Below are 21,789 nucleotides of genomic sequence, written 5' to 3' on the forward strand. Positions count from 1 at the left end.
AAACAACTTTTGTATCGTGTGTTTATGAATTTTATCCAGGGCCAAGTGAGCAATGGACTTAGCTTCCTTTGCCCTACAGTATTTCCACTGGAGCCGTAGGTCCCCTGACCCACCAAGTGCTGGGTGCAGAGACTCCCTTCACCTGCACATCCTACCTCACCTCCATTCCCAAACAAAGGGTGGGAAAGGAAGACTGGCTCTGATTGGAGGAGTTCTAATGCCATCGTGCAGTTAATCTGAAGCCTCAGTCCTAGCTCTCAGGCTCTTCCCATGAGCACCAAAGTGCTGTGGGAAAAAGGAGAGGAGACAGGTAGAAATGGACAGTGAAATTTATTCAGGAATTGTGACACAGCACTCTCAGACACAGCGGAAAAGCCCACACCTCATGCCCACAAGCACAGGCAGGCATCTCCTTGCTAGAACAGTCAGAAGCTACATCAGAAGATAGTGTAGTTCTCACAGGTGTGCCATGCTGCACACCTGCCTTTTTCACTCCCTTTGAAATGAAACCTCTCCCTGCAAGGCCTCTGTGTGCAGATTGCCCAGCAAAGGATCAATCCTGTCCCCTTTCCTTCTTGTAAGAAGCACAGAGGAAAGGAGCAGGGATCTGCATTTGCCCCCTGGTAACAAGCAAAGCTCTACTAGCCTCCCCAACACTGGCTGTGGCAGTAAATCACATTCACAGGCCTGAATCTAGTCAGCAAGTGGAGGTAGGAAGCGTGTAGCTGCAGAGCTCTGTCCTCTCCAGCAGGGGTCACTGTGACCAGTGTTTATTGGTAACGAAAGAGGTGCCGGGCTCAAACAATGATTTTCTTTCATAACTGATGCAGCAAGCCCAGAGGTGCCGAGGCTCAGCCCTGGCATTAATTAAGCACAGATGGAGACCCTAAGAAGGGGAATATTGTGGGCATGGGGAAACTGCAGGGCTCCAATTACATCCTCTGCAGTGAGTCAGACACACAGGCATGGGTATCTGCCTTGCTCAAGGGGGATGTGGGCATCAACTTCAGAAACAATATTCCAAAATACAGCTTTAAAAACAAAGGCAACAAGTAGAGGGTGAGGGGTGAAGTCGCTGGGACCCTGTCCCACAGAGGGCTGCCATAAACTACAATACAAAAATAAAGATTTTAAATGGAAATAAAAAGTCTGGAGTTGATTGTCGGTATCACATCCGGAGGCCTCTGGCTTGTAACATCTAGAAAATGAGAGAGACGGAGAACAAACCCAAAGGCAGAGTGAAATCAAACATGGAGGAAAAAGGGAGAGCAGGACAAATCAAGAGGAAAAGCAAAGTGACAGAAGATGAGAGAACACAAAAGAGAGGCATGAAAAGAGAGGGAGTGAGAGAAAGAGAGAGGAGGGAAAAATCCATGTAAGTAAAATACACTGACTCCTAGGAAAATAGTATGCAGGCCTCATAGCTGAGGGCACAGAGACTCCTGAACAGAGGGATGGAGAGAGCTAGCAGATACTGGAAAACCAATGACTTCCCCTAATCTTAGGGGTGTGGAACAAACAGTTCAGGAACCTTCAATTTAGCACAAACCCTGTACGCTCCCTAAAAAGAGACACACAAAGCCCTTTTCTAGATCTCCTCACCTCCTTCACACCCTCCACCCTACAGCCAGAGCTGGTGTGCCCACGTTCCTGTTCTCTTGCTGCCAAAAACCAGGATGTACTTCACAAAGAGCTGCCTAGTTTCTATTTTCACCCCCAAGAATACTTACCCTGTCAGAATCTGCTGGGAAATACCCACTCAGCAAAGGTTTCTTTAAAAGGCAGGGAAATATATGGAAATCCTCATGCAAAATATTCTCTTAGCTATCAAAAGGATTAAACAGCAACTTCTGGGGAAAAGTCATGTGCGTGCATGGGCCAGGCACTCCCTCCATCATCATCCTATCTTCCTTGCTCTTGTTCTCAGTGTCTCACCGCTCTGCTCTTCCTTCTGCTACCAGAGCCTCTAGTCCAGAACTAGAAGGCCTGCTTAAAAAGTAAGGCACATCCAAAGGGAATCAGAAAAGCACAGAGTAAGAATCAACCCTTCCCAGCCCCCACCAGAGCCCTATAAACCAGAGCCAGATCCATAAGAAGGGAGATGAGAGTCACTCATGCAGAGCTCAGAGTCATATCTGAGAGTGCAGACAGGTACCATACCTGCAGAGGAGGAAGAGTGAGGAGGAGGAGGAGACAGGAGCCTGAGCAGGGAGCACACAGGACCCCAGGAGTGGAAGGTGACAGGGGAGGCAGGAACCTAGGTGCCCAAGGAGAGTGAGGGAAGATGGGGAGAACTGTGTGGAAGGCAGGAAGTAGAAGAGAGGTGAAAAGAACCCCCTGGGCAAAAAGGGAGCAGGAGGGGGAATCTGGACAGGAGACAGAATTAGCAGAATCCCAAATAGATTAATTTGCTGCAAATAAAAATAATAAAATAAAAAGTTTAATATAAAGCAGTAGCCAAGTGTAATAGATCTCCCCCCGCCCTACCACTGAGCCCTCAGCCCCCTGCATTCCCTGTTCCCGGTGTGGTTCCATCAGCCCCTTCCCTAGTGCTTTCCTGACACTAGCTGCGTGGACTCTCACCAGATGGGAATGGACGGCTTTATGGTTGGGTTTTTTTATTATCATTTTCCTCAGGGATTTGATGCACCTTTCTCCTCTGCCTCCTCCTCCTGCTCTTCCTTCTCTGGATCCTCCTCTGTGCTCTGCGGCCCAGCATGCAGTACAAAGGGAAGAAAGATTGGAGACACTTGCAAGTCCTGCCATGGTGACTCTTTCTCATGTACAAGGGCTCTAAGAAGCAGTCAGATTTGGGCATAGGAAGGAATGACCTAAAAACCTTTAGGGTTCAGAGGAATTCAGACCTCCTGTGAAACCCTGAGCAGGGATTGTGCATGGGAATCAGGCAGGTATGTATCCCAAGGTATGTATGCAGATGGGTGTCAGGGACTGATGACTTTTGGTCCTTCCCATGTTCTGCAAGACACGTGTCTACCAAGAAAGGGTGCACCAAGGGAGTTTCTCCCCTCCCTTTCCAGCCTGGAGATGAGAAGGGCGCCTCCCATTGGCACACACCAGAACTCAGGGAAGGAAGTATTCCTCACTCTCCAAGAGGATATAGTCCTTTAGTCAGCAAACAAAGGTACCCACTGCAAGGCATTCTGGATATCCACACATCAATGGGAGTGGTAGACACATTCAGTTTAGGTAGGAAGAGAGATGAGGAGGGATACTGGGAGGCATGAGAAGGGCAGAGGTACCTTGTGACTGTGATTTGCTACACACACACACACACACACACACACACACACACACACAAAGTCCTGTTTGTTGGGGGTAGCACTGCATGACTCTGAACAAAGAGACAGGCCGTGACATTTCACTGCCTGGCTAGCCCACCATGGAGGGGGAGGGAGGAAACAGAGAAGAGGCTCCTTATGGTGATGAAGATAAGCCATTAACAGGGACAGTGAAGGGCAGGTTGGTCTCACCTTGGCTTTGCGGCTAGGCTCAGAACTCAAGCCATTAGGGGAGTTGTACAGTTCTTTGGAGACTACACACAGGAACTCTGTCTGGTCCTCATTCCCATAGTTATAGGACGACCCAATATTCACCAGCTGGAAATGACAAGAGAGGCAAAGTCAAAGAGCTCTCTCATGCTTTGCCACACATTCACTTCTCACTGGGAGCAGGGATATGGTCAATGCCCTGCAGAAGCATGCAGCCAGATACTTATGTGCTACTTCAGCCAAGAAACCAGAGAAACTGGGGACTGAAGAGAGAACGTGACAGAGAGAACTGGGGGTGGGGAGGTGGAGCTGCTATAACACAAAGAACTGTAACTTCATTCAGATTCCTCCATGCACCCCAGAGAAGTTGCAGAGAGCCTGGGACCTACTGGCACGATCTCTGCTGAGTAAACCCAGCACAGTATGCACAGAGGAAAAGATGTATTCTGGTGCCTTGGTGTTAGAGCACGTTCCCCATCTCTCCGCTAGCACACAGCTCCTCTGCCAGCCCACACACCTGCTCAAAGCGCCATCCATCAGACATAGTGGAAACCATCTGAGTGAGCTCTTCTTCCTGGCACTGCAGCACCCGGTACACATGCTTTGGAGGCACCTGTGAGAAGAGAGAGAGATATTGCTGAAGAGCTTGGCTTTCGGGGCAGATGCTTCAGCAGGAAATTGAGCCAAGCAGCCTAAAAAGAGCCTAAAAAGACTCTGAATGTTATTTTGTGGCAAAAACGGATACCCCTGTGGCTGGGATTATAAACATGAGGGCCCTACAAAGAGGTACGAGAGAACAAAGATTTCTGCAGAATCACACCTCAGGTGCAGCAGGAGAGCACATAGATTAAAAGGATCTACCGTGAGGAGGGGAAGGATTCAGCACCCAGCACAGTCCAGGGTCATTCTTACAGGAAGTTTGCATTTGTTACTGTTAATGAAAGCCATTTATATAGTGCCATCTCTGTCCCCTGTGCTTGAGCAAGGAGGCACAGAGGGAGTTTACAAACGAAGGCAGACAAGGCTAAAAGTAATGCAAGTTCAGACATGGGATAACTGTTGAAGGAAAGAGACAATGGCGAGATCACTGGTGAAGGAAAGTAGTAACTCTGCTGCAGGATTCCTGAATGACCTGGAGAAAAAAAAAAAAGTCACGTAATCTCTCTGAGTCTTTGTTTCCAATTTGCAGAATGGGAGTAATCTGTTCTCTCCCATTCTTTCTCTTGTCTACTTAGACTGCAGGTTCTTTGGGGCAGGGACTGTTTCTGTGTTTGTATAATACTGCGATTAGAGCCCTGTGTGTCTCAGGGTTATAATGCAAATAACAAATATTCATTACTGTTATTACAGGAATAAATGTGTATTAAAGAGCAATCTGAAAGAGGTAATTACAGCAAAAGATGGAGGAAGCACAACTTAGTGATTTTCCTCACCACAGACATGCCCTTCACCTCCCACAGCATTAATGCCTCAGTGACATGCCACAGATACTAATTGGATTCTAATCCAGATTCTAACTGGAATCACAGGGGCACACAGACAATGCATCTTCAACAAACCATCCCATTCCCACACTGAAATAGTCCCTGTAATTAATACCCTGACTGGAGGTACAGGATATAGTGTCCTTCCAGGTCAGACAAGAACAGCATCCAGTGCCACCGCTAGGATTACTGTTTTATTTTAACTACCAAGGTGGTTTCCTACTGGGTGAAGATTTTGTGCCATAGAATGAAGCTCGCTAACACTGATCAATGGAATTATCCCTATCTTTATGGGTCAGCAAACAGCCCCCCATTGATGTGACAGGGCCACCTCAGCTAATACACCAGGAACTGAACTGAGAACCTTCACAGCAAAAAACATTAGCTTCTACAGCTTGAGCTAAAAAGCCAAGGCTCCATGTCTGTGACAGCTCATATCCTCTACAGATTGGCATGATGTGAGGCTAGTAACACCCACCCACTAGCAGATTATTTTTCCACAGCACTTCCCCGCTGTCTCTCCCATATTTGACCTCCCTTCTAGCTCTCCATTCCCCCTCTCCCTACTTCGCCTTATCTCTCCTCGCCCCTCATACCTGTGTTACTGTGTAATTCTTCTCCTCCAACCTGTCCTTGATTATTCTGATTAAAGGGCCAATGTTATAGAACTCCGCTTCTTCTAGAACCCCTAGAAACACAGAGAGCACCAAAGTAAGTGTTTACTCTTTTTAGTCCCATTTCCCAGTACTCGGAGCTTCCTAAAGGGAAAGCCCCATCTGTCTGTCTCGGGAATTCACATGCCTGGACTGAGGACTCTCTACCCTAGGGAGGAGAGCCATCACCACGTAATAGTTCTCCACTGCCTGGAAGCTCTTACAATTGGAGATTGAATTCAGGCCCCCTTTATAATTGCCCCAGTGGAAGGTGCAGATGTGTGTAACCAGGCTACGGTGTCAGGGTCTCCACAACTGGAGACAGAACCCGATCTCTCTGGTTAACGTTCCCAGGCTTCTGAGAAACTGCACCCATATCCCTATCCTGGCTGTTATTCCAGGAGAAGGAGACTGCCCACGAATGTCTAATCCCAGGCCTGCTAATTATTTTTCCAGGAAGGGAAAGGGTTAGAACCTCTGATTACTGACCCAGGGTGTCTATGAACTGGAGGGTGAATTTAGGCCCCTAATTAACACAGGACACATTCTTGCCCTGTTAGTTACTGTCCTGTGGGCTCTGTTCAGCAGGGATTAAACCCAGACTGCTCAGTTACCGAGTGCTTCCCAGTCAGAAGCAACCCTAGTTATTGTCTTCGGAATTGAATCTAGATTTCTGGTCCCTGTCCTGGGCTTGTTGGTGATCTCTGCATGACACTTTACCCCAAAACAGATAAACAAAGATTTGTGTTTCACTTCATTACCTCCAGTAGCTGCATCTGTCCACTCCCCTAAGACACACATGACTGTGTTTGCAAACAGGGAGGGTACATGGCATCTTATGGATCCCAAGGGAGAATAATGCTTAGGAACCAGCATTCTGTTACTACACAGGTTCCCTCTTTGAATCAGTACATATACAGGGCTAGCAAGTGGGATTTATTTGCCCCCTAACTGTCCCTGTTAGGCCTATGGTGCACTGAAAAGATACACTGGCATTGCTACATCAGTCAGGGCTGTGACAAACACACACCTCTGACCACCACAGCTATGCTGGAAAAAACCTAGTGTAGAGACAAATACATCGATGGAAGAGGTGTCTATAACTAACTGTTTGGGGAGGCAGCATTCCTATAATGAGAGAAAAACTCTTAATGACACCATAGCCACACTGACAATCTCCATAGTGTAGGCACACCATGAAATCCTCTCTGAGCTTCTCATTTTCCCACTGCTTTGGTCCATCCCCCAAAAATAGGAGAAATGGAGAAGATCAATAAGAAAGCATTCTAGTCTCTTGGGGCTCAGACCCTGTAAAGCTAACACCAAGAAAGGCCATCCATTCCCAGCTTGGGAATTCATCAAAGATCCTACTGTGCAACACTACTATGGCCTATCCACTCCTTTCCCCTCCCATCCCAGCCCCAGACACAAAAGCTTCATGTTCCAAATAGTGGAGCACTGGTGAAGAAACCAGTGTGCACAGAGTTGCATTAACATAGGCTCACCCTACAATAATATCATGCCATCACTACAGATGGGGAGAAAAAACTTGCTGGAGTTTCCCAAATCTCATTCATTGTATTGTATGGTAAATGGGGCACAGAGAGCTTTCCAGGATGAGGACTCCCAAGATAGACATCTCAAAAATTCTAGCAGAAAAGAGGGGGCCTGCTCCCTGGGAGAATTTTTTAGACAGCAAAATTGAATATGGTCAGGACATTGGGGTTAACAGCACCTGTTGTATCCCATCAACAGAGGGAATGGATGTGAAGAGGGAACTGTCTGGGTTTCAACACTCACCTTCTTCAGCCATGTCTTTGTTCAGTACCAGCTTGCCATGACGGAGAAAATTCAGGATGGGTCCAAAATAGGTGGGGTCCCGGTCTATAAGGTACGCACCAGTCTCATCCTAACAACAGAGACAAGCAATGATGGGAAGAACCCAGAGGAAAACTTATCACTGTCCCTAACTGCTCTAGACAACAGACTATAATAAAATAAAAATTGTGGCAATCCTAGGTTACATTCTACAACAACTTCAGTCTACAGAGCACAGGACCAGGAGTAGGAAACCTGGGTCCCTTTGGCTGTTGAGAATTCACTTAATCTTTCTGTATCTTGTTTTCCCTGTGAAAAAATGGGGATAATTATTAGTGCTGGTTGGGAAACAGTTTTTCAGTCTTGTGAGAATTTTTGAAATTTATCTATTTTTTCCCCATACTATGATGAAAAGTCAAAATCCTAAAGAAAATTATGAATTGAAAATTCAAAAAGAAGAAAAAAATGTTAACTGGAAAAATAAAAATATATTTCAGTTTTGACTATTTTAAAACATTTTTTTCTTAAAATAACTTAAATTTCAAAGCAAAGTAAATTTGATCCAAAGCTCAGAATTATTTTCATTTTGAAAATGTCAAAATGAGACATTTCAGCAGTTCCAAAACTCCCTCCCTACCTCCAAAAACCCCCAGGAAATTTGTCAAAACTGACCCCTTTCCCAGGAACAATTTTGATTTTGACAAACTGGCATTTTCTAAGGAAAAAACATTTTATCAAAAAATTCCTAACCTGATTTGAGAGCTACAGGTTAAAAGTAGCATACAAGAGCTAACTTTGGATCCCAAAGCACTTCCCAAACTGCATTCATATGGCACCACAGAAAAGCAGCCATCTCTGGGGTGGATGGCTGCAGCCAACCGGCACATATTACACTACAAAACAGCAGGGAGAAGAGGAATGTTAAACCAATCTCTAATTAAAAGTGTGCTGGGATTGTTAACATTCAGGCAGAACTTTTTTGTTATAGGTCTCCATCCTAATATGCATGCTGAACAACTGCACAGTATTTTCAGTGCATCTCCCTTGAAAGAGCAAATGGCTGAATTGATCCTGCTGAGGCCTTAGGTTCTTGGTATTTCACCCCTGAAATGAAGATCCCTAACCCTTTCCTGTACAGTAACTCCTACTTAACATTGTCCTGGTGAACATTGTTCCGTTGCTTATCTATGAGAACACATTCTCATTTAAAGTAGTGCAATGCTCCTTTATAATGTCATTTGTCCGCCTGCTTTGTCCATTACTTGTAGGATTTCCTGGAAAAGCAGCCTGTCCTTTGGGGGCAGGGAGTTGGAAACAGGGAGGGCTGGCAGCCCCCCATCAGCTTCCCTAAATTCCCTGAAAGGTACAGTATATACTATTCTATACGGTTACCAGGGAGATCCCAGAATAAAAAGATACCATGTGGAGTCTCAGCTCAGGGCTCCTACCACTTCAGCCTGTATTGGGAGGAGGAGAATGGGAGAAGCGCTGTGTGTAAGCTGCGAAGCTTATCTGTCACCAAAAGAAGCTGGTGCAATAAAAACATACCTCGTTCACCTTCTCTCTCTTTTATGGGAGGCTAGTAATCATGGCCCCATACAGTAAAGCACAGACTTGAGTCCTATGTAGCTGTGGGGGGCTAGGGCACGTGGGAGAAGAGGGGACATTTCTCGTGGGGCTGGTGCAGTGTCCCAGACAGCTGATGGGGAAGCAGGGGTTAGGCTGAGCCACACACTATCGGGGGAGGGAAGGTGGCAGCCTGTTTGGTCCCCACTGTTAAGCCAGAAACAACTCCCCTTCCACAGAGGGGTCCGGTCCAAAACCCCCGGGGGCTCTGCACAGCTGGAAAGCAGGGGGCGCGCTCGCCGGGGGAGAGGGGAGGTGTTTTAACGAGGGGTCTCTCTTCCATTGCCCTGGGCCGGTGCGCGCCGTCCATCAGCCTGTCTCTCCAGCCCGCTCCCTCCTGATGCTACCCGGGGACCCTTCACCTTCCTCCGCCTGGATCTGCTCCTCCCAGCCGGGCCTGCGCTGTTGTCCGCCCCCCACCCCACCCCACCCCACCCCACCCCACACACACGCAGGGTCGGCGCTCCCCGGGCGGAGGGAGAGCAGGCACCGGCTCCCCGCTTACCCGGTCTGACTGCAGCTCCTCCCCCTGGCACAAGCGGCAGAGGAAAGATTTCTGCTCCCGGCACAGGGTCTGCCTGGTGGTGAGGAAAACCGTGCCCCCGACATTGAGCCGCACCCACTTAGCCCGGCTGCCGTCCGCGGGCTGCGGCGGGGGGCTCTCCCAGGTGTACGACACCCGCTCTGCAGCCTGCGCTTCCTCCCCGCCTTCCATCCTCATCGCTCCCTCTCTCTGCCCAGGGCCCCCCGCTGGAGACGCCACTGCAGGTGTTGGGCACTGGAGGATTCTGGGATCTGAAGTTTATCCGGTGCCTTCCACCTCGGAGTTGGCTGCTTGTCCCTTGTGCTCAGTGCGGGCAGCGATGGGATCTCTGGGGAAGGAAGATTGTGGACAATGACATTACACTGAGCCCATCCCTAGTCTGCTTTTACTAGAGATGGGCTCAAGCCGCAAAAGCCAGCTCCTCGTGCTGAACTCCCTCCCCACAGTTCCAGGGATGCCAGGATGATAGGCTTGCCTTAGAGCCATTCTCTGGGCACTGCTAGTCAGTTGACAGCCGTAGAGTACTTTGAAGCAATAGGTAAACGCTATTAATATTAATCACCACATTGTATCATCTCTGCCATTGGTCACCCAAGAATCCTGGGAGCTGTAGTTTTGCATAGCTCACTGTCTCTGCAGCCCCAGGTCATTTTTGGCACCAGCAGATGCCAGGAGGATTAGCACTAATGCTGGTGGCGGTGGATATGAGAGGATTTTGGAAGGTGCAGCTTATACACCAGCTCTGGGTAGTGCAGACAGTGTTGCTTTGGGTTGAGGAAAAATCCTGCACATGGGCACAGAACAGTTGGGGCTAACACTTCCAATGCTGAACCAGACAGATCTGGTTCCTGTTCTCCTTTTACACCGCATCATAGCCTTCACTTCTCTGATAGTGCAGCAAGGTGCTCATGGAAGGCTCAGCCCATTTCTTTCTTTGAGACTACATGGATGCCCCTGGAGGTAGCAGACCAGTGGCCAACATCAAATCCCTGGCTTCTTGAAAGGTATCTACTATAATAATCACTTATGACTTCTAACCCCCACCAGTACTAAACCTGCCTCTTTCCTGGATGTGCTTCTCTAGATCCATTCAGTCCCAGGCTTTTCCCCTATGCCCACCCCATCCAGGGGATTAATTCATTCAAACAGCACCTGCCTCTCTCTCTTCTAAATGCCCTGCTCTGGGGGGTGGTTTTGAGAAGGAAGAGAGAAGTCAAGTTGCACATAACCCGGGGCTAGGTGAAACACAAAAGCTTTATCTATGCATCCAATTATGCTTCTACCTCACCCAGAGGTCACCTGACATATTAATGGCCATCCATATCTGGCAGAACAATGTTAGTAGCTTCTCTCCCTAAAGGCTGACATTGGCCCAGAGTGACTCTCCCGCAAAAAAAAAAAAAAAAAAAAAAAGCAAGCACACTTGACCATTTTTGGCCAGGGTAATATCCATAAAGTGCAGCACTGAAGTATAAAAATTTGAATAGGTACATGTCTATTAACCTTTCAGGGGGTTTTTCCTGGGTCATCCTCATTCCACCTTTTTTATCCCATTGTCTGGTGCAATTCAGTCCTTTTAGTACATAAAAGGGTCATAAAGGCAACAGATTTCTCCCCAGATGTTACCCAGCCTAAAGGAATTCCCTGGAAAACACATCCTTTCCCCCCACTGGAAGGAATTTGCTGGTCAGGTCACCAGGGTCCTCTCGCTTCAGCCCTTTATTTTGCTTGGATATTTTGATATCACAGAACCTGCTTTTCTGAACACATGGTACTTGTGGATGGTCCAGACCATGTTCTTCTCGTAGCTTGCCAGCTCGCTGAGGAAGTCTGTGATCCTTGCATTGGGGCTCTCCTGGGCCATCTTCCACTTACTCACAATAGCCTCACTCCCAGCTCTGCAGGCCCAGGGCAAGAGGACAACAGGGGCAACAATGCAACTTCTGCTTCCGAAGAATGGGGAAGAACTAGTCTCAGACTCCTGCCTCTGTTCTGCCCCCACGTCTTCCCATTGGCCAAAAATGGCTGACTGCCTAGCTGAGCTGGGCTTTTTGGTCACCAGCTTACTGGTCGCTAGGGTTGCCCATCTCCAGGCCATTGTCCAGGGGTCCTGGCTGCTAGGCCAAGTCAAACCTGGGCCTCCTTAACAAACCATCTCCCACCAGCTTGTTCCACACAGCACACAGGGAAACTGAGGCACACATAAGATTCATGTAAAACACTGCAAAGATCCCCAACTTTATTACACCAGAATACATCATGCCTCTTACAGGCCCCAGTGTACAGGGTCTGCTGGAGGGGTGGGAAGGAGATAGCATAGCTGGAATATACCCTCTAGCTATTTTCAGCTGTTAATTAGCCTCTAGGCCAGCAGTTCTCAACCAGGGACTGAGGTACCCATGGGGGCCTCAAACAGGTTTTAGGAGGGTCCACCAAGCAGGGCCAGTGGTAGACTCATTGGAGCCCAGGGCAGAAAGCTGAGCCCCACCACCTGGGGCTGAAGCCAAAGTCTGAGCAATTTTTGCTTCATTACCATGTAGTTGCACTCTTGCTAGCCCCAAGCACTGGCCCTGGATTTTATAAGCAGAAAACCAGTTGTTGAGGCCATGGAGCTTTTACAGCATTTTTGAGAGAACCCCCATCTTAGCCCACCACTGCAGCAGAATGTAGGTGCAGGAGCAAGCTGGGGATACGGGTCTAGGGGCACCTACCTGGCACAACTCCTGGGGTGGGGGAGATTACAAGTATCTCCACACAGATCCTCATGCTCCCTGCAGGCACCACCTTCCCCATCTCTCTCTACCCCTTCTTCCCACCCCTGTTGCTCCCAGTGGCCATGATTCCCAGTCAACGGGAGCGACAGGAGATGGTGCCTGCAAGAATCACTTCCTTGAATCATGGGGAGCCATGCAGTGCTGCTTCCTTCCCCCCTGCCAGGCAGAGCCCGTGAGCCCAATCAGGTCTGCATCTTGCCTTGATTGGGCCCACGATGTTCAGGTCTCCTCCCCACCCCCCAGCAACAGTGAGAGTCAGCTGGTGCTCAAGCCACAGCCTCCTCCCACGGGGGGGAGAAGAGGGAGGGCAAGCAAGGCAAGCCACAGGCTTAGGCTCCCTGCTACTCTAGACCAGAGGTAGTTCTCAAATGGTGGATCAGGACCCAAATTGGGTCATGACTCCATTTTTAAATGATCATCAGGAAGGATGCAAAGTGTTAACCTATTACCCAGTAAGCATGCCCCGGCACACTTGCCTGGGTACCCGGTCAACCGGCAGGGGGCTGCTCCAGCCGTGACACTCAATGATGGGTTTAGCCAGCCCGCCCAGGCCTGTTAACTGGTTAACCTAACCAGGATTCTACATCCCTAGTTGCCAGGGTTAGCATTAGACTTGCTGGGCCCTGAAGTCAAAGCCAAAGTCCCATCTCTCAGGCAAGGCTCAGGTTACAGGCCTCCCACCTGAGGCCGAAGCCCTTTGTCTTCATCTTTGGCCCCTTCTCTCCCCACCTATGGCAGGGGGGCTCAGGTTGGGGCCCCTGCTCCTAGTAATTTTCATTGTCAGAAGTTTGAGAAACCCAGGTCTAGGGTAAGTCTATATTCATAGCATGAGGGGTGCTGTCAGTTCTAGTGCCCAGACCTGGACTACCATAAGAATGAAGTCATCATAGGAGGAAGGGCAAATTGTAAACATGTAACTCACCATTTGTAATGCATCCCAGCTGCTCACTGAGAATTAATCAGAAGTCAAACACCCACACATACACTTCTCTCTTCAGACTAATCTAGGATAAAGGGTGCTATGACCAACAGGAACCTTCCTTTAATCAAACTTACTGATGGCAATGTGCTTGTACAGATGTAACCAAGAGATTAATTCAGTTTTGGAACACGCTGAATCAAATACCTTGACATTATTTGCTGGGGCGATTTTCAGCTTCAAGACCTTCAGTAGTAGCCTTGAGAAAATGTCTGCCTTTAGGGGTAGCTCATCCCTAGGACAAGGTACTGAAGCACAAAACTAGTTTTAAGCATGGGCACAGTCCTGTGCAAGTCAGTGGAAGTACCTGAAGAAGAGCTCTGTATAAGTTAGTCTCTCTTGCCAAGGGAAACGGATCCAATAAAAGCTATTACCTTGCCCACCTTGTCTCTAATAATCTGGGACCAACATGGCTACAATGTTGTCTACAGCAGGCGTACTCTCTCATTCCCACAGTTAGGCATATATAAGTGTCATGCTGAATTGGAGCAGAGCAGCTGAAAGTCACACAACTGCATGCTTGTTATTGGCTGCAGGACATGAACAGACTTAGACAAACAGAGACGTATGCTGTCCCTTTCTTATTGGAGTTACAGGGCTCCCCAGGGGAAACTGAAATATACCTACCACGGATGAAGCACACACTAAACTCACCTCATTACAACAGCTTTCTGCACCCCCCTGCTACCATAACTACTGGTTTTAGCACACTATCTTAATCACAGCTAGCGTGGCCATGTCTACCTGAGCCAGAAATTCCACCCGCAGCTGGGCTAACAGTCCCCAGGGAGGGGGACAGAGCAAGATGCCTCTGATCTGTACTGTCCGAGGCTCAGTACAGGAGAAGACCTTTAAACATATTAAAAAGTGTTTTTATTACATAATCTTTGAAATATATTCTTAAAAAAGGAAACAGGATTACAATGGTGGATGCAATACTGGCTGAGGTCAAATCCAATAAGAGTCCGCGTGCGAGGAGATACTCAAAAAGTTCCTCTACTCATATTCCTCACAGTGTCTAATCAGGAGAGATCATCCCCATGGAGAAATCCAGCCTCAATTAATTATCCCACCATCCTATGATCAGTGCTTCCCCACCCCACCCTTCCACGAAGATGGTATAAAAACCCATCTTCCATGCCCAGAAAAATTAGTGGGGGGAGGGAAAGGGTAAGGCGTTAGAACCATTTATGTTTAGATTTGTCACCCAAGACCTTCACTCAGTAGCACACTATGATTTTAAAACAGGAAAGGCTAAGACCATCTCCCAGAGCTTGTTTCAAGGCAATTTGTCTGCACTGAAGGGGCAGAAGCAGTGCTTCAGAGGGTCTTGCCTTTGCCCTCAGAGATGACTTCTCCAGGCCGTGCACGCATGTACCACTCCACCCAGGCACCATCATAGATAGCCACCTCTGGCTTGCCACAAAGGTAGGCTCCCAAGGCCACGTGGCAGGCAGTGACTCCCGAGCCACATGTGGCTACCACTGGCTTTGAAAGGTCCACTTTCTTCTCCTGGAATAAGCTGCGGATCGCCTGAGGAGTCTTCTCAAAGCCAGCTTCTGTGAGAAAATCCAAGAAGGGGATGTTCACGGAGCCAGGGATATGACCAGGCTCAATTCCTGGAGGAAAAGAAAGGGACCAATGCAGACAAATTAATCTTTACATCGTGGAGGGTCCCACCCCTTCCTGAAAACACACTCTCTCACTCCCCCCTCCCTCTACACTAGGGGTCTCAAACTCAATTTACCTTGGGGCCAGTGCCAGTCCTCAAATCTTCCTAGTGGTCCAATGGGCACCCCGCTCTGGTAGGACTCCAGGGAGAGGGCCAGGTGTCTCTGGGTGTCTCCCAGCTCCACCTGCTGGCCCACGTGCTGCTTCCCCTGGGCAATTTAACAACACTCCCCTCCCCTGGGTAGCACGGTGGGGCTAGAGTGGCTTCCGGCTGCTAGCTCTGTTCCTGTGGCCTGGGGGAGGTTCATGCAGAGCTATCCTGTCCATAGGAGAGTTCAGTGTGACTGCCCTCAGCCCTGGGCTTTGAGGAGCCCTGCAGCGGCTGCCCCCAACCATTTTATGGACAGGATGATCCCTCCATACTCAGGTTAGCCCATGGGGCCCTGGGCGGGCAGGGGCCAGCAGCAGGGGTAGGGCCCCCCTGTACTCGCCACGGCAAAGCAGAGCTATGCACAGCCTGCTCTGCTCCACTGCAACTCCTGCTGCAAGCCCAAGCCAGGCCCCCCAGTAAGCCCCAAAGCCGTGCCCCTCAGGGGAGGGGGCCTGCGGTAAGGGATCCATCCAATGGGGGTAGGGGCAGAGGAAGCGGTGCAGGGGAGCAGGTAGGAGCCAGTGATCGTTTTTAAGCCAGCTCTTTGCAGAGCTGCCTGCCCCCTCCCCAGCACTGCTGCTGTGGTTGGGAGGAGGGGAGGGGAGGGGAGCAGGTGGCTTTACAGGAGCCAGTGCTCATGGGGAGCCTGCTCAAAAGCCGTCAGCCCCTAAGCACTGGCTCCCGCTTGCTCTCCATCCCCGCTGCCTCGGATACAAAGGCAGCAGGGAGGGGGCTTGCATGTAACCATGAAGTTTAACCAATGAGCTTAGGTTCATCGGTGAGTTGTTTAAACAAATACACTAGCACATCCCTAGACTGGATCAGAGGCTGGACTTGGGGGAAGAGTACGGGGACACACACCCCCTCCTCCGTGCCAATAGCCATGCATAGGCCAGATGGCTGTGATATTTAAGACCCTTGTTCTAGAGCCTCTGCACAAGGCTACTGTGAGGGTTAATGTCTGTATGTTTGACTACAAAGCATCATATAAAAACTAACTAGTATTAAAGGTATGGGGGAGGGAGGGGAAGAGAGCTATATTCTCTCTCCTCTCCCCAGATCCCCAAGAACTTGACCACACTGCTGCCTTGGAAACATGGGACTCTGCATTCATCCTCAAATATACAGCTTCTTTACTACTTGTATGGGCTGAAAGCCAGTCTCTGGTACCAAGACCAGCTCAGTGCAGCTCAAACAGCTAGGAGTGGGGAAAGGAGCACCCTTTTGCAGGCACATGTGACAGAGCCACAGTCTATACCACACCTCTTCTATGTGCCTGATTTGAGACTCAGCTGTGGAAGCAGGTGAATCAGCTGAGAAGCAAGATAGTTTTAGAGTGAAGGCACGGAATGGGACTCAGTAGATTTTATTTCCATTCCTTCCTTTACCTTACATATCGGCTACGTCTAGACTGGCATGATTTTCCGGAAATGCTTTTAACAAAAAGTTTTCCGTTAAAAGCATTTTCGGAAAAGAGTGTCTAGATTGGCAGGACGCTTTTCCGCAAAAGCACTTTTTGTGGAAAAGCATCCGTGGCCAATCTAGACGCGCTTTTCCGCAAAAAAGCCCCGATCGCCATTTTCACATTTTCTCTGCTGTCTACACTGGCCCTTTTGCGCAAAAGTCTTTCAGAAAAAGACTTTTGCCCGAACGAGAACAGCATAGTATTTCTGCAAGAAGCACTGATTTCAGACAGTAGGAAGTCAGTGCTTCTGCGGAAATTCAAGTGGCCAGTGTAGACAGCTGGCAAGTTTTTCCGGAAAAGCAGCTCATTTTCCAGAAAAACTGGCCAGTCTAGACACAGCCATCCTGTTTGTCTTTAGACCTGTATCCTAGTCAACCTGAGCCTCAGATTCACAGCAGAACTGCTTCCTCCTTTCCTGCAGCATATGGAGACCAGAACATTTGTCTGCCTTGGCCATTTAGGTTGTAAACTCTTCGTGGCAAGGCTATCTCCTATCAGGGGTTTGTACAGCGCACAGCAGAATTGAGCTCTCTGCGTGCTACCCATACTAAAAATCATAATCTACAGTAAATCTGGCTGTCAGATGGAGGACTTCACAGCCAGGATTAAAGACTCAGGGCTTCCTGATGGCACAGATGCAACAATTAAACATCTTGTGCTTGGTGTCATAAGTCCTTGCCCCACGATGAATGTGTTTTAAACAAGCATTTCCTGTAGCATATGGAGACCAGAACAGTGTGCGTGGCAAACAGATGTAGGTAAGCAAAGACAGCATCCACAAAGATGCTAAGCAATCTCCACTTGAAATCCATCTTTAGAACAAATGAGTTTCTATCCTGAATAGGGATGTGAACGGCTAGACACTTCCCCCTGCCCTTCCGCCACCACTCTCAGAAAGAGGCAGCAAGTTGGGGGGAGAGAAGGAGAGGTGATTCAAAGCGGCAGTGCCGCATGGAGCCCAGGGCCAGATCCTGGGCTTCATGTGGTGCTGCCGCTTTGAAACACTGCATGCGGCCCGGGGCCAGCTAGCGAGTCCCCAGCTGGCAGTGACAGCACTGCACTGAGCCTGGGGACTGCTGACCCTAGGCTCCATGCAGCGCTGCTGCTTTGAAATGCCCCAGGGAGCTCAGGGCCAATGGGGGACTGCCTGAGTCCCCTGTTGGCCCCGTGCTCCCTGCAGCGCTTTTACTTTTGAAGTGTAGTAACAGCCCTGGGACCAATGCTACACTTCAAAGGCAGAGGCACTCTATCAACTAATTGAATAGTCAATGCAAATTGCATCAACTATTCAATTAGCCCGTGAATCTAAATTAACACCCCTAATTCTCTACCTTCAGAAAAGAGTGAGAGTCACACGTTGTGCCGTCAATGGACCTCATATTCGTTATAGTGATGGCTAAGCAGATGCGTTACCTTCTCTGGGTTCTGCTTCTGTCCCTCTGAACCGCCCTGCAGAGCGAGCATCCACCAGCTGGAAGGCATGTGACTCTATGTTCTCATTTATGTCCTCATGGGTCTTCACCAGTGACGTGTCCAGGGAGGCATGGAACTCCACAGGAACGGCTCGACTCTTGCCAGAGCTCAGCGGATACCCCTCCAGCTGCCAGTTCTTCAGCCCACCATCTAGAAGGGAGACGGCATGGTGCCCAAAGGCCCGGAACATCCACCAGACACGGGGAGCAGAGAAGAGACCCTGATCACTGGCGTCATACACCACCACGTGGGAGTCGTTCCCCACACCTAATTTGCCCACATACTCCGTAAACTCATCTGCAGTAGGCAGCATATGATCATATGGTGATGTGCGGTCACTGCATTGGTCAATGTCAAAGAAAGCAGCACCAGGGATGTGACGCTCCTCAAACTCATGCCGGGGGTCACGCTTCATCTTCGGAAGATACCAGGATGCATCCAGGATCTTCACGGCCTGTTCAGCCTGAGGGGATTTGATGGTTTCTGAGAGCCACTTAGCCGACACCAGTGCCCGATAAAGGAATTGCTGAGACATTGCTCCTGAGTCCTGGCCAAATTCAAAGAGTCTCTCTTGGGTTTTCTGAAGGGGAGGAAAAATGAGGGATTAGTGACAGGAGATATCAGGGTGAACTATTGGAAAAAAGAGTAAGCTCCTCTTTGGGGGGGGGGGGGGGGGGAGGAGGAACTGTGTTTTTCTCACCGTGTACAGCACCTTGCACAACGGACTCTTGAGTACTATAACAATAAAAAAAATAGTAGAAGAAAGGAACGCGTGCCCCAAGTTACAGAATACAACTACACCTCTGCTTCACTCTGTGCATGCCAGGCCAAAATCAGCTCTGCTGTGACACCTCTGGGGCTAGGTCAGAAATCAATGTGGCAGTTCAAAGATCATGAAATGAAGTTAAAGACAGAGAAATCCAGGGAAAGGAGCACCTGCAGAGTCTGTCTGATACTAGACTAAGCCAGCTGTATGTGGCAGGAGCCTGAATTCAAAATCAGGGAGAGAGAGCTCCTGTGTGTGTACTTTAGCAATTACAATTTTGCTGGGGACACAGGTCAGTGGTACATCTCCCAGATGCTACCACCAATCACTAAGAACATTGGCCAGTCCTGCACCTGCACTGTATGTGTCAGAGCCAGCACCCTGGACCACACAAACAGGAGCTCTGCACACAAGGGTCCCAAACCCTGAATTAAAGACTGCAATCTCCCTATTTAAAAAAAGCTGCTCATTTCCCCTGATCCCAGTTTTGCTGCTGTACTCTGCCAGCACTGTGGCTTTCCTACATCTCCCTGCCCCTTGCCACAGGAGCATGAGAGGAGGGAGGAGGGGTGCGCAGCTTTGGGAAGAGTCTTCACTTCCCTGACAGGCCTAGAAAGAACTCCAGGCAGAGCTGCCCCTTCTCATCCGGCTGCCCCACCAGCATAACCCCTGCCCTGGCAGCACGGCACCTCAGCTGTGTCTAGACTGGCATGATTTTCCGGAAATGCTTTTAACAGAAAAGTTTTCCGTTAAAAGCATTTTCAGAACAGAGCGTCTAGATTGGCACAGACGCTTTTCCGCAAAACGCGCTTTTCCGCAAAAAAGCCCCGATCACCATTTTTGCAATTGGGGCTTTTTTGCAGAAAACAAATCTGAGCTGTCTACACTGGCCCTTTTGCGCAAAAGTTTTGCGCAAAAGGACTTTTGCCCGAACGGGAGCAGCATAGTATTTCCGCAAGAAGCACTGACACTCTTACAAGAGATCGTCAGTGCATTTGCGGAAATTCAAGCGGCCAGTGTAGACAGCTGGCAAGTTTTTCTGGAAAAATGGCTGATCTTCCAGAAAAACTGGCCAGTCTAGACACAGCCCTCGGGTTTCCCTTGCCAAGTATGTTGCACAGAAGCAGGAGTGGTCAGTGATCAGAGGGACTCATGGTAGCACCCTGAAGCTGTCCTGCCTCCCTGTGCCCCCAGCAAAACTGTAATTGCTAAATTACAGCCTCTTCCGTGTACTTCCTGGGAGCCTCCCCCCCACCGGCACCACTCACCTATGCTGAGTGACGCTCATTCAAGGCCACTCGCGTGCCTAACCCGCACCTACAGGACACTAACTGGGGACCACCCCTCCCCAACCAGGTTTAAGGGACGGTCCCTGGGGAGGACTGCAGCGCAAACAAAAGCCTGCCCGTAAGGCCTGGCACACGCTCCCTCCCAGCCACAGCCTGCTAGGAGCGGAGCCTCTGCGCCCCCGAGCAAAGCTCGGCCTGGGGAGCCGTAGGGGCGCGGATCCCACGAACCCGCCCGTGATCTGCCCCCTCCCCTCGAGCGGGGCCACCGCCCGTACCTCCGTGCCCCGCCTGGGTCGCGGCCGCTCAGCTGGGAACTGACACGCGCGCCGGGGCGCCTCCCCCAGCGCGCCGCGCTCCCACCCGCCCTCTGGCGCTGGACGCGCGCTCCGGGGCGGAGACAAGCGCCACCGCCCACCCGCCTGCCCAATCCGGGCAAGGGCTGCGCGGGCAAACCAACCCGGGGGGGCGGGGCTCGCGCCAACCCGCAGCAGACCCCCAGGCTCCGGGGGGGGGGGCGGGGGGCCCGACGCCGCTCCTAGGGAAGGGACCGGGGCACGTTTCCGCCCCTCTCCCGCGCAGCAATGGGACGCGCCGCCCGCAGGGCGAGAAGGACAGCAAAGGAGCCAAAGGCGCTTTGGGCGAGGAGGGCGCGGCCGCCGTGCTGAGTCGGGGCCGCAGAGGAGGGACGTGCCGGGGCAGGGCCGCGCCTGGGGGCACAGCGTGTGGGCTGCCTAGCGAGCTGCGTGTAAACGCTGCCCTTGCACACGCGCGCCGCGCCCGGATCCAGCCCCTCCTCTCCGCCTGTGTGCTCGCCATACGGGGTAGCTAGCGCTGGGGGCGTCTCCCGCTGGGGGTTTAGTGCTGAAGGGGGCGGGCTGTCTCGGAAGCTGCTCTTCCAGCACGAGGAGTCTTCGTGCAGCAGTTTCCTGTACCGAAGGGCAGTCTCTTGGTCGTGCTGTGCAGTCACATGCCAGCTTGTCTTTGGCTAGGGTCCCTTATACTGTGGGGCATCACCTTGTCCGAGCCCACGGTCCTCGTTTCCTGCTGCGCCCGGCTCTTTTGGAAGCCGAGGTGGGCAAGGTGGTTTTTATGGCTCTGGCTCTCAAGCTCTCCAGATTACTACAACCAATCGGGAGTCTGGTTTGTCTTCTTGCATACTCCCCCCACCCTCCAGTTACCTCACACGTCAATTAAAACAACGCTCAAAAACTGCAAGTGGCCCCTTAGCACCTTAGAGACTAACAAAAATGTAATAGAAATGTAGCCGTGTTAGTCTGGTGTAGCTGAAGCAAAAAACAGGACGATGTAGCACTTTAAAGACTAACAAGATGGTTTATTAGATGATGAGCTTTCGTGGGCCAAACCCACTTCCTCAGATCAAGTAGTGGAAGAAAATAGTCACAACCATATATACCAAAGGATACAATTTAAAAAAATGAACACATATGAAAAGGACACATCACATTTCAGAACAGGAGGGGGATGCGGGGGGGGGGGGGGGGGGAGGAAGGAAGGTAAGTGTCTGTGAATTAATTATATTAGAGGTGGGGAGAGTCTCTCAATGACTTAACCACCTGCATTCTGCTA

General features: G+C 50.1%; 2 protein-coding genes across 6 annotated transcripts; both read right to left on the bottom strand.

Annotated features, from left to right (window-relative positions):
• Window positions 1-315: 315 nt before the first annotated feature.
• Window positions 316-11,035, bottom strand: KCTD17 (potassium channel tetramerization domain containing 17). 4 transcript variants are annotated; one of them, XR_012906225.2, is made up of 7 exons: window positions 9,596-11,029; window positions 7,447-7,555; window positions 5,590-5,681; window positions 4,027-4,122; window positions 3,492-3,617; window positions 2,584-2,705; window positions 316-1,198 (listed from the first exon to the last, which is right to left on the bottom strand). XR_012906225.2 is itself a non-coding variant. In XM_014578918.4 (6 exons), exons 1-6 carry the CDS (start codon window positions 9,809-9,811, stop codon window positions 1,169-1,171), a joined length of 669 nt encoding a protein of 222 aa, XP_014434404.2. In that variant the 5' UTR covers window positions 9,812-11,030; the 3' UTR covers window positions 316-1,168. The 4 variants fall into 4 exon arrangements, 3 of the variants coding, with proteins under 3 accessions (XP_014434404.2, XP_075793736.1, XP_075793747.2); XM_014578918.4 differs by lacking the exon at window positions 2,584-2,705 and having other exon boundaries at window positions 9,596-11,030; XM_075937621.2 differs by lacking the exon at window positions 316-1,198 and having other exon boundaries at window positions 2,339-2,705.
• Window positions 11,036-14,237: 3,202 nt separating this feature from the next.
• Window positions 14,238-21,300, bottom strand: MPST (mercaptopyruvate sulfurtransferase). 2 transcript variants are annotated; one of them, XM_075937612.2, is made up of 3 exons: window positions 21,217-21,300; window positions 18,088-18,727; window positions 14,238-15,006 (listed from the first exon to the last, which is right to left on the bottom strand). In XM_075937612.2, the coding sequence occupies exons 2-3, from the start codon at window positions 18,680-18,682 to the stop codon at window positions 14,708-14,710; spliced, it is 894 nt and encodes a 297-aa protein (XP_075793727.1). In that variant the 5' UTR covers window positions 18,683-18,727; window positions 21,217-21,300; the 3' UTR covers window positions 14,238-14,707. The 2 variants fall into 2 exon arrangements, with proteins under 2 accessions (XP_075793727.1, XP_075793716.1); XM_075937601.2 differs by lacking the exon at window positions 21,217-21,300 and adding an exon at window positions 20,478-20,607.
• Window positions 21,301-21,789: the final 489 nt, after the last annotated feature.

The sequence above is a fragment of the Pelodiscus sinensis genome, chromosome 1 (assembly GCF_052426305.1).
Source record: "Pelodiscus sinensis isolate ZL-2025 chromosome 1, ASM5242630v1, whole genome shotgun sequence".
In the NCBI taxonomy this organism is placed as follows: Eukaryota; Metazoa; Chordata; order Testudines; family Trionychidae; genus Pelodiscus; species Pelodiscus sinensis.

Coding starts and splice junctions, on each gene's coding strand:
- KCTD17 (XM_075937632.2), bottom strand. CDS start 9,811: ATGAGGATGGAAGGCGGGGAGGAAGCGCAGGCTGCAGAGCGGGTGTCG. Junction 7,556..9,595: donor AGGAGCTGCAGTCAGACCGG/GTAAGCGGGGAG, acceptor CTCTGTTGTTAG/GATGAGACTGGTGCGTACCT. Junction 4,123..5,589: donor AGAATTACACAGTAACACAG/GTATGAGGGGCG, acceptor CTCTTCTCACAG/GTGCCTCCAAAGCATGTGTA.
- MPST (XM_075937612.2), bottom strand. CDS start 18,682: ATGTCTCAGCAATTCCTTTATCGGGCACTGGTGTCGGCTAAGTGGCTC. Junction 15,007..18,087: donor AGAAGCAGAACCCAGAGAAG/GTAACGCATCTG, acceptor CTTTTCCTCCAG/GAATTGAGCCTGGTCATATC.